The 14,708-nt window shown below is 36.7% G+C and overlaps 1 protein-coding gene across 1 annotated transcript in view; it reads right to left on the bottom strand.

The window, feature by feature from the left end:
• The window catches only part of TTC7B (tetratricopeptide repeat domain 7B), a 137,454-nt gene that overhangs the window by 102,483 nt on the left and 20,263 nt on the right, over window positions 1–14,708 (bottom strand). Inside the window, exon 4 of the mRNA XM_026079525.1 lies at window positions 11,699–11,820. Within this exon, the coding sequence (XP_025935310.1) occupies window positions 11,699–11,820 (122 nt within the window). The remainder of the gene's footprint in view (window positions 1–11,698; window positions 11,821–14,708) is intronic.

The following is a 14,708-nucleotide window of genomic DNA, read 5'->3' as shown; positions in this document are numbered from 1 at the left end:
CTGTAGATACAGGATGAAAGAAAGAGCAGGAAGACAATTTAGGACCAGTAAGGACTGGCTTTCAGCGCAGGATCAGAAAAACTGAATGTAGGCATGCAGGCTAGCAGTAGCAAACTTTTGGTACAGACGTACTTGACACCACCACCACAAATACTTGTTGTTTCAGAAGCACATTTGGCACCAGACACCTAATCCTTGCCATTAATAGTCCAGGTATACCTCACACCCCAGATTAAATCTTTTGCATATTCATAAATCTCTCTCATCTTTGAGGGGGTTTTTTTTGTTTTTTTTTTTTTTGTTTTGTTTTGTTTTACAGGAAAGGAAGAAAGAAACTGCTCAAAGTGATCCATAGACAGCCAGAAACAATCAAGGAAAGTAAATACTAGGTGGCACAGAGAAGCAGGCCTTCCTGGGAAGACGTTAGGACAGCAGAACAGACACTATGCCCTATAGCAAAGGGAGCAAGTTCTAGTCACAATATATTCAAACCAGGCTAGGAAAGAAATGTTTTACAGATAACCTCAAAAAGGTTGATAAGATTAATTTACTTTGTATTTACAATATATTTTGATAATGGTATCTTCTCCATTATTATGGCAACTGTTTATCATGTAATTTTTCTTATGCTTATCAATAAAAAAAAAGGTTTAGACTAAACATTACCTTTTGTAGCTTAAGCATGGAATTAGAATAACTTTTGCTTAGTGAGCCTAAACCAAGTCTCCCATGCTGTGCAGATCAGCTGCTAAATTGCAGGTACTTCTCCCACTCAAGAGGTAAAAGTATATCCAGAACCACACAAATAGACTAAGTTTCTTATACTAGCCTAACTATTACCTCATTACTAAGGCTTACTTTATCTCATTTAGAAATACTCATGTTTTAAAAGAAAAAACAAAAATAACAATGAAATCTAGATGGATCCATTAAAGTGATGAGTATAAATTGCTTTTGGAATTGATCCCATTTCCCAAACGTTCTCTCCCTATACACAGGAAAGGGAATATAACATTTGAAAACTCAATGGTACATTGTAGGTTTTAAAGTTTGCTTTCTTCACCAATTCATAGCAAAGAAAAATGCATGTGTTTTCATCCCTCAGCAGACTAGTTGTCCAGCTTGGAGTGAGGGCCGGCGAAATTCCCACTATGTGTGCCAGTCGGAGGAGAGGTGTTCTAGTAACCCAGGTGAGAGCTGCGTGTTCACAACGCAGTTCTACTGAAACGATCATAAGAACAATTTCATTCCACGCACTCTAGCTAGTAACTTACAGCCACGAACAGTAATCTACACCATATTAAGACCAAAAGTGCTTTTACAATTAATCAACTTACTGCATAAACATAAGGCAAGGAATTTGACGAATTAACAGTGCAACTTTTCAGCAGTAACAGAACACCACCCTAATACTCCAAGACATGCCATTTACAATACTAAAGCAATATATTGCTCTATGTATCCTTAAAAAGGCAAATTAAAAAAAAAAACAAAAAAAAACACCACGCACTAAGATCCCTGTGGCTTCCTGCAATAGCAGTATTAAAGGCCTGACCAAACAGACAACACTAAATGTTCTGCTAAACTGATGATACTTCAGATAGCTGTGACTAATGTCTCTGTCTGTTTTCCCTCAGGTTTGGGGGGGGGGGGAACAGAGTAATTTTATGAACAATTACAAAAATCATGGATCTGTTGCGATCCAAGTCAATTCAAGCAAACAAGCCAGGTAAGGTTTAGATGTGTCTCCAGAAGGTGACACAGTTACAACTTCGGACAATTCAATAATTTTCCTCTGCATTTTTCCCCCACTTCAGCTCCTTCTTTCATACTTTTTACATGGAATACTACAGTAGTGGGAGAATATTCACACAAAACATTGATTATCACTAGATATTACTTTAAACTAGAAGTAGGAAATCCTTTATTTCCTTCCATAATCTAAACTACTCTTTTTAAGCATACTTTTTTTTTTTTAAAAAAAAATCTTGCACTTTTCATTTTATCCATTGTTAACTCATGCAGTAAGAAAATCCCAGGTATTTGAAATTCACTCCACAAAAGATCATGTTTGCTTGACTGAAGTTTTGGCTTATAAACGAAACACCTTCAGTTTGCCATTACTGCTACATAAATCATTAACTATTTGAAACAGCCTATTTAAGCAGCAATTCTTTCAGAACACACAGTAACAAGACATGTCTAAACAGCCTAAATTTATGTTCAGCTACTTTTGTCTTGCAGATCCTAATCTCATGCATTTGAAATGAAAACACTTCTTATGGTGTAGCCTGCAGTTCCACAGATAGCTGAGCTTACCTGATGGTTCGCTACCGAAAAGGGAAGGTCTCATTCTCCCCATCTTCCTCCCCCGGTACACGTTCCCTTTTTCCTCCCTTCTTCCTCCTCCGCATCTCCCTACGCTCTTTTGCACGGTCCTGTCCTTGCCTCACACCAGCACTAGCCATTATGAGACCTTCCTGCGGATCAGTTCATCTCACCAGAATGATAGAAAGCTATATGGTCTTTTGCAGAGTTTGTTTTCTGCCATTGCGGAGAGTGAAATGAGTTCACAGAAGGGCCAAACAAGCACCAGAATCAACAGAAAGCAAACAGGGAAAACGCACGCCAGGAGCATGGGGTAGGGGAAGGCGGCAGCAGACAACGCCACTTGACAGTGTCAGGAAGCTGCGCGCTTTGCTTACATCGCTTCACACCACCACCACAGCTCCCTTCCAGGACGTTGCATATGCGTGCGGATGTTTTGTTTTAGTAACAGATTCAACTATTAAGGCACAAAGACCAGATTCATAAAAGGACGTCTCCAGTTACAGGAGACGGTAGGTTAGAAGTCTTGCCCTTCACCTCTGAGTATTTTGCCAGTTTCTCTTTTCAAGCAAAGATCTAGTCAAAGGAGAAGCAGGGGTAGATTAAGAAGGTACCAAGGAAAACCATAGACAAAAAAAAATATTATTTTTTTTTATTCACAAAAAGAAAGCACTGAACATGCCAAAACTAGTTTTACTAAGGAAATAAGTTAACAGAGGGAATAACGTAGACAGAATTTACTGTTAATTATTAACATGGTATTACATGTCAGTCAATCTGTATGATCCTAAATTTCATAGAAGTATTTTATCTGTATTGAAAAGAAACTTAAAAAAATAAATACAGAACTAGAAGGAAGAATGGGTAACCCAAGAGCGATTTTCTTTAGCATACTAAATGGAAGATACAGGAGGTCACCCAGTTTGTAAATGTGGAGAACTTAGCTGGCTGAACACCTGCAGGGTTTTACAACTTGTCCTAAAGACACAAAGGTCAGAAAAGAGCAGCAGAAACCACACAGAAGAAGTATACGGAGATAAGGTACAAGATTTTAAGCCACAAGAAAACAGCTGGGATACATCAATGAAAGAGCAACAGTTGATAGAAGACAAAAGCTAATACAGATCAACTATTTAGCCAGAAACATCGCTGAGCAACAAAAAGGAGGCCAAAGCCCGAGGGCTGCACGTGGCTCAGCCCTCGGTCCTCTCAGTGGCAATACAGGGGAAAAGAAAGGGGCGAGGGAAGAAAGTCACCTTTTCAATAAGGTCAAACCCGGGACAGCGCTTAAAAGAACTGAGCCGCGTTGTGGAGGGGGGATTCACTGAAGAAAGTACATCATCTTCCACTAGTTTAAGTTGCTTAAGTGCCTTTTACTTATCAGTCCAGTTAAGAGTCTTATCCTTTTATTGCCAACTCTTGCTATCAGACTTATATTAAAACAAAGCAGAGTGGAGGAGACTTCCTTTTCTCTTTTGCATTACAACAGCGGTTCTGAAAATGCTTACTAAGCTCTCTCATTTTTATATTTTCAAAATTAATCATGAACACTGCCATTTAACTGGAAATGTTAATTTGGGGAAAAGTACAGAAATGGAGACAAAAAAACCCTCCATATCCATATTATATACAGCTCATTTTATGTATTGTATCTGTCGTACATAGGAAAAGCATATGCAAACACTTAAAAAATATATGAGCAGAATATTTATTAGTAATCACTGTTGCTTATGCCGCTGCTCTGCGTACAGACTTCTGGTAAGAATTCCCCCGCATTAGTGARCCTGAGGCTCACAGCAACACTTCCTTCAGGGAGGAGAGCACACAAAGACCTCTAAAACCCATCTTGCTAATAGTCTTATAAAAACAGAGTAAAATGAGTCAGATTATTTCACTGCTGAGTTGCTTACCAGGCACACACCTGTTTGAATGTGATCTCTGATGTGCTACTTATTTCCAAAGAAATTCAATTTTAAAATACCCACACAGTAGTAACATAGGGATTTGACAGCAGTAAAACAGAAAGGCATTAAAAAACAGTAAAAATTACCCATACATATGCACTACACTTATACACAAGAGAGAAAATGTGCAAGGGCATTACCATACACTTGGAGAAGGAAGTGTTACCTTCTACTTCTCATGCTTAAAATACAGTGCATAAAATGGGAGTTCAGAAAAAGGTTACTTGAGAAAAGTAGGCCAACACAGGAAAGAGAATTTGGGAGGCAGAAGAGGAATCAGATCTGATACATCTACCAAACTCAAATCGCCAGAGTACAGGGAAACATCGTATTTCAATACTAACCCCAAAATGCCTGCAAGTCAACAAAATATTGCAAGCCCTCCTCAGCAAATATGCACTATCCTGATGGTTATATATTTGAAAAGAAAGGATACGAAACTGGGAGGTGGGAAGGGGGATTTTTCAGTATTCACCTGAAAACACAGGAGGAGCAAAGCTTACCTGCCTTTCAATCTTCTAGGCAACTAGAGCTGCTGTAACATATATTGCGTTTCCAAAATATTTACAGTAGATAGCTTTGACTCTCACCACCTTCAATTTAATCTTGATTTAATGTTAAATATTTAGACTACTGCTGAAACATCCCACAAAATAAGCAACTTTGTAAATTCTGTTTGGCTAGTTACACAGAAATCATTTGAGTAATGGACACTTTGAAAAGTGATGAATTTTGAAGTGCCCTTAATTTCAATATTGAAGGAAAACAGAGCCACAGTCTGCAAACATCTGCACTGCATTCAGTTTCTCTTAGCACCATACCAGCATTCTGCTCATTGTACCAGCACGTCAAGTTATTCAAAACTCATAATTTGATTGCTATGGCACTGCCTATAGCTTACAGTCAAGTGGGCTAGTTTTGAAGAGTCAAATACTGTAATTTGGTATACCTGTGCAAAAATAGCTTCATAATAATTATTACCATTTAAATAAAGATGAACCCAGCCCTAGTACGAGTCTTTTTACAGCTCTGAACACCTAATTAACCACTCAGTTCTTCCAAGAGCCAGTTTCCTTCATCACCACTGTGACTGCAACACATGCTCGTAGGCCCACCGGCTGCACTCTTCCCAGCGCAAACCTACCTGAATGCTTAGCACATCAGTTTCTGCTACTACGGTGAGGAAATTTAACACCAGTTAGTCCTCCCACCTGCTAATTATTTTTTTTTTCCTTTAGAAGTTAATGGGTCAATTAATATTTTTGTAGTTAAAACTGGCAACTTCCAACATTTTTAATCTGTTCAAGAACAGGATTTTAATATGAACAAAGAACTTGCATAATTAGTAACTTGTATTTCAAAATACTGAAAAGCTCCATGTTAAACTACTACTAAAATTTTAATAAAAATAGCCAAAAGGTACATTCGTGGAACAAAAAATTCCTCTTGTTGAAAGTAACTATCATCATCTAGATAGAGCAACTAACTGCCCTTTGGAGAAAAGTCAGTATTAATGAAAAGAAACTCAAAAGACTCTTAACTAGTTGTACGTTACTACAGTTCACATTCTGGTGATATGTCTCATTTATTGATATAATCTTATTTATTGACCATTGTTCACACAATATCTAGGCCCCAAACTTCATCAGAATTTGAATCTCCATCCTTGGAGATCTTCCAAACAATTGGCCAAGGCCCCGAGTAACCTGCTTAGCGCAGGGCAGCTCAGAGCCAGGCCGTGCATCAGACGTCCTCCCAAAGTCCCTTCCAGCCTGTATTATTCTACGAATCCTTACCTGGTAAGTTGCATGAAAAGGGACAAAAGAGAAAAGAAAGCAAAACTGCAGGAATAACCACACCATGTAATGCCAAAAGTAGAGTGTTCTTTAGAACAATGTCACAGCCAGGAAAGGAAATTAAGATAGATGGATGAAGCAGTAAAGCAAGCACTTTTGGAGGGGCAGGAGGAGGACACTAAACATTCCCTCTCCAATTTAAGGCTACAAATACCATTTTGTGTGCTGCCATTACAACACAATATAAAAAACAAAACCTGAAATTTGATGCTTGCAATCATGAGTAGCAGCCATAGTAAGCAAGAATTGTAATACATTGGCTAAAAAACACCAGGCTTATCTTCTCCGACAAACTGAGCTAGAGGCTGAATTACAACTGCAAATTATTAAAGTCAAAATTCAAGATTAACTCAGATACTAACATCGTTCTTTTAGAGTTTTATATAACAGTAATTGTTACAAATGTTATTGAAAATTAATTTGAATAAAAATGATTCCTTCATGTGTATATTCAGCTTAGTCCTTCATGCTAAACTGACCAATTTTCTATATATAACTTCACAGTGGAATCTTATTTTAAACTGTTGAAGTTAAGACAAGTCAGAACAAGTAAACACAACACAAGGACAAGAAAAGAGAAACCCTTCTTGACAGATTATTTTATCTGAATCTGCGAGGGAATAACAATTTCCCCTCACGTTCAGACATACTGTGTTTTTCAGTGAGAACTAACATAGTAAGAACAGAATCTTAAGTAAAGGTGATGAAAGCTTCTGATATGACAGATATTAAAGTCTTTTTTGAAACTAATTTTTCGTAGTCAAACAGTGATTTTTTTCCATATCTAAAATATATTCTGGCTTAGTTTCCTAACTACAAAAATATGCCAACAGTTACCTCCATGATAAAGTTGTTTTCAAAACTGTAATTTCCAGTTTACTTTCAAATACAGCAGTGATATTTCATGTATCAAAAATGTGAAACTTCACAGCATTTTAATGTTTTTGTATTTCATCTTATTTCTATTTTTTCATGAAGGACCTATTTGGTTTGAGACTGATGAAGGGTATGCAACAAGATCTGAACACATTCAGGGGGTGATAAATAGCACTGTATTCTAACATGAGGTGGCAAAATAATGCCTCAGGAGTCTCTTGATGTGCATTTATGCCGAGCATTTTCATCAATCCTTCTCCCAGATTTCATCACTGGAAAAACTCCAGAGCAAGCAAAGTATAGGAGTAGATGGGCAATAGAAGTACCAGTGGATCTTTCCATCCATTCTCCATCACTAACCCAAAAGATATATTCCTGCAAATGTCATGGCAGGGAGAAAAAAAATAAATTTAAAGAAAACTTCTACATAGGCAAGTCTTTAACATCAGTAACTCAAAGAAGTGACTGAAAATTGACAACAGTTCCAGGAAAGGCCACAAACAGGCAGCAGCTGGGAGGGGAACAACCACACCAGTCAGACCATAGAACAACATAAGCTGCTCTGGAACTACCTTCTCAAAAGCTAAGAGGCTTTTCTGGTCAGCTCTCATCCAGTGATTAGTCCAACAAGAAATCCAAAAGGATCTTACCTCAACTCTAAGGTTACTTTATAATAGTGCGGAAGTAAGATCTTCCTTTCTCCTCTCTCACTTTCTCCATTTAGTCCCTCCTCCTGCATTGTGCTTGTCCAACATTTTGCGAGCCAAGAAAACTCATTTATGTGCAGAAAAAAATATTTCTTTTTTGTTGGGTTAGCTTGCTATTGGCAAAAAGGAAATCTCTGAGTCACTATACTTTGTGAGGAGGACAGGGAAGGTCTGCCAGCACACAAGTACAGGCACTACGAGGAGAACAGCTCTGGTCAGGTCCCCCAAGCTTTGATTCAGCGTGTGAACTGTGATGGAGATCAGGCTAAGTTGCAGGAGCAATATCCTTGGAGAAGGTGCGACATATAGGAGACACTACAACAGAGCTCTAAAGATTAGCTAAGTTTGGGATTTACATGATGGCCACCTGCTTTTGGACTGCAACCAAAAAGTTCTCTCACTTTAAAAGCATACATAGCTAGTATTTTTCTAGACATTGCTACCTCAAACAAACAAACAAAAAAAAATTTACAAGTTAAGTTTTCTGAAAGCATGTTTATCTTACAACATGAATACAAAGCAAAGAAAATACTAGGACACAGGGATTACTGGGTACATAAAATGCTGTCCTTTCTTTCTCAGGGGCATTTTACTCAAAAATAGCTATATTAAAGTCTTAATGTCAAAGTTCTGTAGTTCATAGCTTTTCTTGGCACAATACCAGGGCTTTGAAATCATCCTTCAATTTGAGCTTACAGCAAAACTACTAAACTAGATGGAAGTTGTGTAATCAACCAGAAAAACATTTAAAGTTACATATTTTAGATTAAAAAAAAAAAGGGCACATAAAGCTACTTTTAGTTTCCAAACAACTTCCTTACTTCTCTGTAACTCATTTCAAACTAGAGTCTTTCCTCTGCTCCCAAGTGAAACGCGAGCATGTAGTTTTTCAGTCTTTACTTAAATTCAGTACATTTTGGAAGAAAACACTAATTTCAGATTTGTGTCTTAATAGAGCATTAAAGTAACATTTTTCTGTTCAGCATATGGCCACTTTTTTCCTGGGGATAATTGCTTTTCCATGTATTTCAAATGCTGGCACTTAGCAGTTAGGCTTCAGAGGTTTCAAACACTTCATAATTTTTCATACAAGAACTTACTTTCTTGACTTAAAAGAAAATCTCTGTACAATTAGTGAGCAAAGGGGCAATTTAAAGTGGATCAACTGGCATTCCAGGTAAGCAGCAATCCCCTCTACATTACTGACAGCATAAAAGTTGTCTTATTTCCTCTTTTAGTTTGTAACTGGCACATACACCACAATAGTACAATTTTTACGGCCCAAGCATTTTTATCTCTAGTGGAAGAAGAGTAATTAAAAGCAGCAATTAACCAACAAGCCCCAAAACTTGCAACAAATTTCATAGCAAAAGCCATTCAAACAAATTATTTCAACACCCCAGCAGATTCAAGTCATGTTTATTAGTACTTATTGGAGCTGAACTCAAGTCTTAAACACAAAAAACCACTTATCCATTTACTGTTATCCATTTTCCCAACCATTATCAGATCCTATCAGCATGCTCTAATGCATAAATTACTATAGCTATTATGCTAGTTAAGATAAAAAGATAAACATTTGAACTGACTCAAAACAATGCCAGATTATAGTTAAATGAAAGTTACTTTTATTTCAGGATTTATTCTTCTTAGTGTAAGCCTCACTTCCTTAACATACACAAGGAAGAGATTGCATTGCATTGCAATATGAAGATGGTGGATTTAATCTGCCTCCAAAATCAGACAGACATTTTTCTTCTCCTTCTCCCCCATCACACACAAGCAGTTAAACTCTAGCAATTCCCTAATCCTCCTCCACAGGATTCAAATCCTTTCAATACCAATAGCTTCAATGGCAACAAAGCTTATTTATAACAAATATGTTTCCATTTCTAAACTGCCTGTCTTAAAAATACCTGTTTCCTATGCTTGACAATATTCATATAATCTTTACAATTATAGATTAAAACAAAATTTGAAGCATGTTGCAAAGCTTAATGGAAAGATCTTAAATCTGATTTCTATATACCTAACGAGGATAGATGGCAAGCTCAAAAATACAGTGAAGCAACTTTGAAATAAATACATTCAAAAGCATGCTTTAAGTTTGTCACTATTAGAAATATATATATATATATATATATATAAAAAGAATTAAAGTAGCAGTTTTCTGTTCAGTTATGGTAAATTCAAGATGAAAAAAAAAAGAAGGGACCCAGCAAAGCACCATAAGTAGAGGCCTGGAGCAATGACTATATTAGGAAATCTTGGAAGAACTGAAACAGGCTCCAAATTGAGGAAGGAGCCTAAAGGATATAATGGCAGCAATATGTAAAATAATGATTGGCACAGAATTATTTTTCCTAACACCTCATTTTCTCTCCCACTAAGAAGAAATTTATAATTAAAAATAATTAAAAATCTAATGCATAATTAACTTGTAAGGTACAAGCAACCATTATAATAAAGACTCAAAAAAACTGACTATATATTTATGTAGGAGTTAACACTAATAGTTTCCCTATGTGGGACTAAAGCATACATGGAATGCAACCCACCACCTTCTTTCAAAGCTTATGCCAGACCAGCTATGGTCTAGGAAAACAAAAACTCCTCTACAGGCTCCACTATAACCCACTGCACAACTGGGGTGTGTGTGTGTGTGTGTGTGTGTGTGTGTTAATTGATCTTACTCCACTTTTTCCAGTATTGATTGCTCTTAGGCACAAAATGTCAGATTAAATGGACCGCTTCCATTCCTGGCATTCAATCAAAATTCTTCAAAAATATTGAATTTTTACCTTATTCCTTACCATAACTGCCACTGAGATTCTTTCGATATTTGTATTTCAGCTATCTTTGTACAGGCATAAAAACAGGAACTTTATTTTTAGCTCTGGTAAATGAAAATTGGAACTTCCAGAACATTCCATTCCTCCCACAATTAAGTGATGAAAACAGAACTAAAACATAACTCCCAGATCATGCATTATTCGGGCAGTACTTCATTACTTTAAGAATGAGATTTCTACAGTTCAGTGACTATTTCCACACTGACATCCCTGAACAGTTTCAAAACTTGAAGGTCTTTTTGTCAACCAACCATCTCTGCTAAAATTACATTAAAGTCTCGAACTCTTTACAGACACTGTAAATTTTCCTTCATTTCCTGCTTATGTATTTGAAAGCTTAACATTTTTGGTATAAAAAGGTAGTCCTACCAAAAGTGCCAATATTTCAATCAAACCATGTTTCCTCATGAAATAAGAAACACTGCAAACCAATCGTTAAACAACTAACTGCTTTCAACAACAAATGTCAGAAATGTACTTAAAAACCTTTTGTGCCAAGTTTCAAAGCTCTTAAAAATGAATAGAGGGTTGCATTCCTTTTTTTATTTTCTGTAATGTCTGGATTTTTAGATATTTAACAGGAGCCTTTTGCTATGAATGACCTCCCATGCAGAGTCTAAAAGGATCTATAGAGTAGGAACAATAGAGATTGTATGGATACATACTGTCGATCTTCATGCACGTTTATCCTGCAGCATAATGTTAAAATAAGTGATAACTGAACAGATTTGGAAAAAAGTTACAAAATCAAAATTATAAAAATTGAGAATTGCAGTTTGCTTTCAATCACTTCCTAAGAGTATCTACCAACAAAGCATACGAAAATACCTTAAACTTGTAACTATTCCTTGAAATTCAAGTTCTCATATTTAATAAAAAGTAAAAATATTAGGTTCTTTGGTTCACATACTTTCATTAAAAGATTTAACAAAATTTAAATAAATACAGTATGGAAAGTCTCATTATTTCAATCAAAATGTTACTGCCTTATTAATAAGAGGCCTCATGATCCCACAATCCACAATTGTTAAGAACAACTACACCCAGTAAAAACAAAAAACACAGTAAAAACAAAAAACCCAAACCAAGACAAGAACACATAAGTCAAATCTTACCCATTCTTGAAATATAAAACATGTGCTCTTTGAAGTCCTGTTTCCAAGAAAAAGCCAAGTTCTTGTTCCTGTGCAGCAGGCCCTGGCTTAGGGCTCCTGTTTTGTATGTTGGTATTAATTACCTAAGAGAACAAAAGAAGTAAAATCATATTTAGGAAAAAAAAAAAAAAAAAAACCAACTCAAGTTCCATGAAGTTTTACACAGAAGCTGATACTTAACATTGGAGAAGTCTTTTTTTAAAATGGTAGGCAGCTGATAGTAGAATATTTCAGTATCTACCTCTGTTCCAACTTAAACACAAGTCTTTTTTCTCTTGGCTATACCTTTAAAGTTAACTTCTTTGCCAAGCCAAATTGCCTCTAAGAAAAATTTTATAAGACATTTTCAGAAGTTTGTGAAGAATGGTATACCAAAGAGAAGTGTACGACAAAACATTTGCAGCCATATTCAGCAGCTGACGGTATTCAAAATCTAAAACTCTTTCAGGTTAGGAAAGGCTGCTGCAGAAAACAGTAAGAAGCTTAAAAGTGGTATCCAGTGAGGATTTTCAAAAAATAACTCAAAACCAAAGAAGTTAATTTTTATTAAATTAACATTCTACAACTGCTGTCTCAAAATGGAGAACTATAGCTTTCATTTGCTTTCATATACATTATAGTCTACCAGCCACTAAAAGACAATAGCAACAAAAAACACAAAACAAAACAGAGCAAAGAAAACACAGAAAACAGAAAAGCCTCACACATCACTTGCAGCCAAAACAATGTAAGAGGAAATGAACTATACGAACATACTTGCTCCATTTTAAACACTATGTTGGAAGATAACAAAGCAACAAATGGTTGGCAAATCAGCAGCCGTAACAACACTTAGACCTTTTTAAATAAAAGCGTGCAGTACAGTTTGCTCAGAGGCAGATTCATATTGCACTTGCAGTTTTTGAATTATCTGTAAAACTGATTCAGATGAAAAATTCGCATGCATCCAAAAGAACACTCACCCTGGGCAACCAATTATTGGCACAGTATTAAAACAAAACAAAATCACAAAATGAAACAAAAAAAACACTGAGCACAAGCTGACACATGTACACACTGTGGTTCCTTGCAGCTACTGCTGGAACACTTTGTGTTTATGAAGACCTCTATATGAGCTTATTTCAAAAACTTAAGTTATTTCTTCACTTTCACAATGTAAGGAAGACATGAAAATACAAGACATTAACATTTAGTTTCAGGAAAAGGAAAGTAATCAATTGTTTATCAAAACATTTGTTTTGGAGGAAATTTACTCTTTGGAGAAGAAATATATAGCTCCATGCCTAAAATTAAATGGGATGAATGCCCCCAACAAGCCATCTTCTTAAGTATCAACTTTCTCAAACAATTGTATAGGATATGGTGATGAAGCAAAAATAGGACTAGACTACCACCTCCAAGTTCAGCAGACACAAGAAGAAATTAAAGTTCGGACTGTATACTTTTTTACATAGTCCCTATAGGATGGTTCAAATACAACTGCACTATTTCTAGTATTCCAGATATTGTTGGGTAGATGCTTCCATCTCAGATGTGTGCAAAGGGAAAATTTATGGATTTAGAAATAAATTCTAAATTACTCATTGCAAAGAAAACAGAAAGAAGTGCATTATATTGCAAGGCAATAAGCATAGAAATATAACCAAAAGCATTAGAGAATTACTTTCTCTGGTTGCCCATTGCGAGTTGACTATAAAGAAGTTACTCAACTGAATGTAATTTTGAGCTGAAATACACTAACTCTTATGCCTAACTCCAATGAAAACAGAACAGCAGCACTGTCCCCGTCTTCCCTTGCTTTTCAGCAGGACAGCAAAGTGACAGTAAATTTGAATGTACATTCTCACTGCTCAAGATGTCAAAGTAAAAAGAGCTCAACTGTGAAAAAAATTCAAGTTGTTATACACACACTTATGTTCTATTCAGTAGTGTGGGTTTGTGTGTGCAGCAGTACGGCTTCATTAAGCAGCTCTCCTGGTTTTTTGGTTTTGTTTTTTATAAGCATGGCAACAAACAAAAATCCACTGGAAAAGAAACTGTAAAGATTTACAGGAGGTTGTCTTTGAATACTCATGGGGAATTTTAGGGAGATTGGATGATCAAGTTCAGTAACTTCCTAGGAAACTAGTCTTATTGACAGCTAAGGAGTTGTACTTACTAATTTATAGCTATTCTCCATGACAGAACAGTCAATGCTAATTAAAGTATTGTTATATTCAGTAGAATTTGGGAGTGTGAATGAGGCACAACTTCCAAATGTGTTGGAAACTCAATTTAAACTTGCAGTGAAAAGAAGTTTTAATTTCTCCAAGATGTTTTGGGTTTGATTTTTTTTATTTATTTTTTGAAACAGCGAGGAAGGAAGAACTCGAAGAAGGGAAAGGGGGATTTACATAGTCCTTTAAGGAGAGATCAAAGTTCTTACAAAAGATCCCCCACCAATTAAAAATATTACAGAATCACAGAATCGCTGAGGTTGGAAGGGACCTCTGGAGATCATCTAGTCCAACCCCCCTGCTCAAGCAGGGTCACCTAGAGCACGTTGCACAGGATCGCGCCCAGGCGGGTTTTGAATATCTCCAGAGAAGGAGACTCCACAGCCTCTCTGGGCAACCTGTTCCAGTGCTCTGTCACCCTCACAGTGAAAAAGTTTTTCCTCGTGTTCAGATGGAACTGTCTGTGTTTCAGTTTGTGCCTGTTGCCTCGCGTCCTGTCGCTGGGCATCACTGAAAAGAGTCTGGTCCCATCCTCTTGACACCCTCCCTTCAGATACTTGTACACATTGATAAGATCCCCTCTCAGTCTTCTCTTCTCCAGGCTAAACAGGCCCAGCTCTCTTAGCCTTTCCTCATAAGAGAGATGTTCCAGTCCCCTAATCATCTTTGTAGCCCTTCGCTGGACTTGCTCCAGTAGTGCCACATCCCTCTTGTACTGGGGAGCCCAGAACTGGACACAGTACTCCAGATGTGGC

This window comes from Apteryx rowi, unplaced genomic scaffold (genome assembly GCF_003343035.1).
Source record: "Apteryx rowi isolate R43461 unplaced genomic scaffold, aptRow1 scaffold_5, whole genome shotgun sequence".
Taxonomy (NCBI): domain Eukaryota; kingdom Metazoa; phylum Chordata; class Aves; order Apterygiformes; family Apterygidae; genus Apteryx; species Apteryx rowi.
The sequence above is the reverse complement of the archived record's forward strand: the minus strand, read 5'-3'. Positions and strand labels throughout refer to the sequence as shown.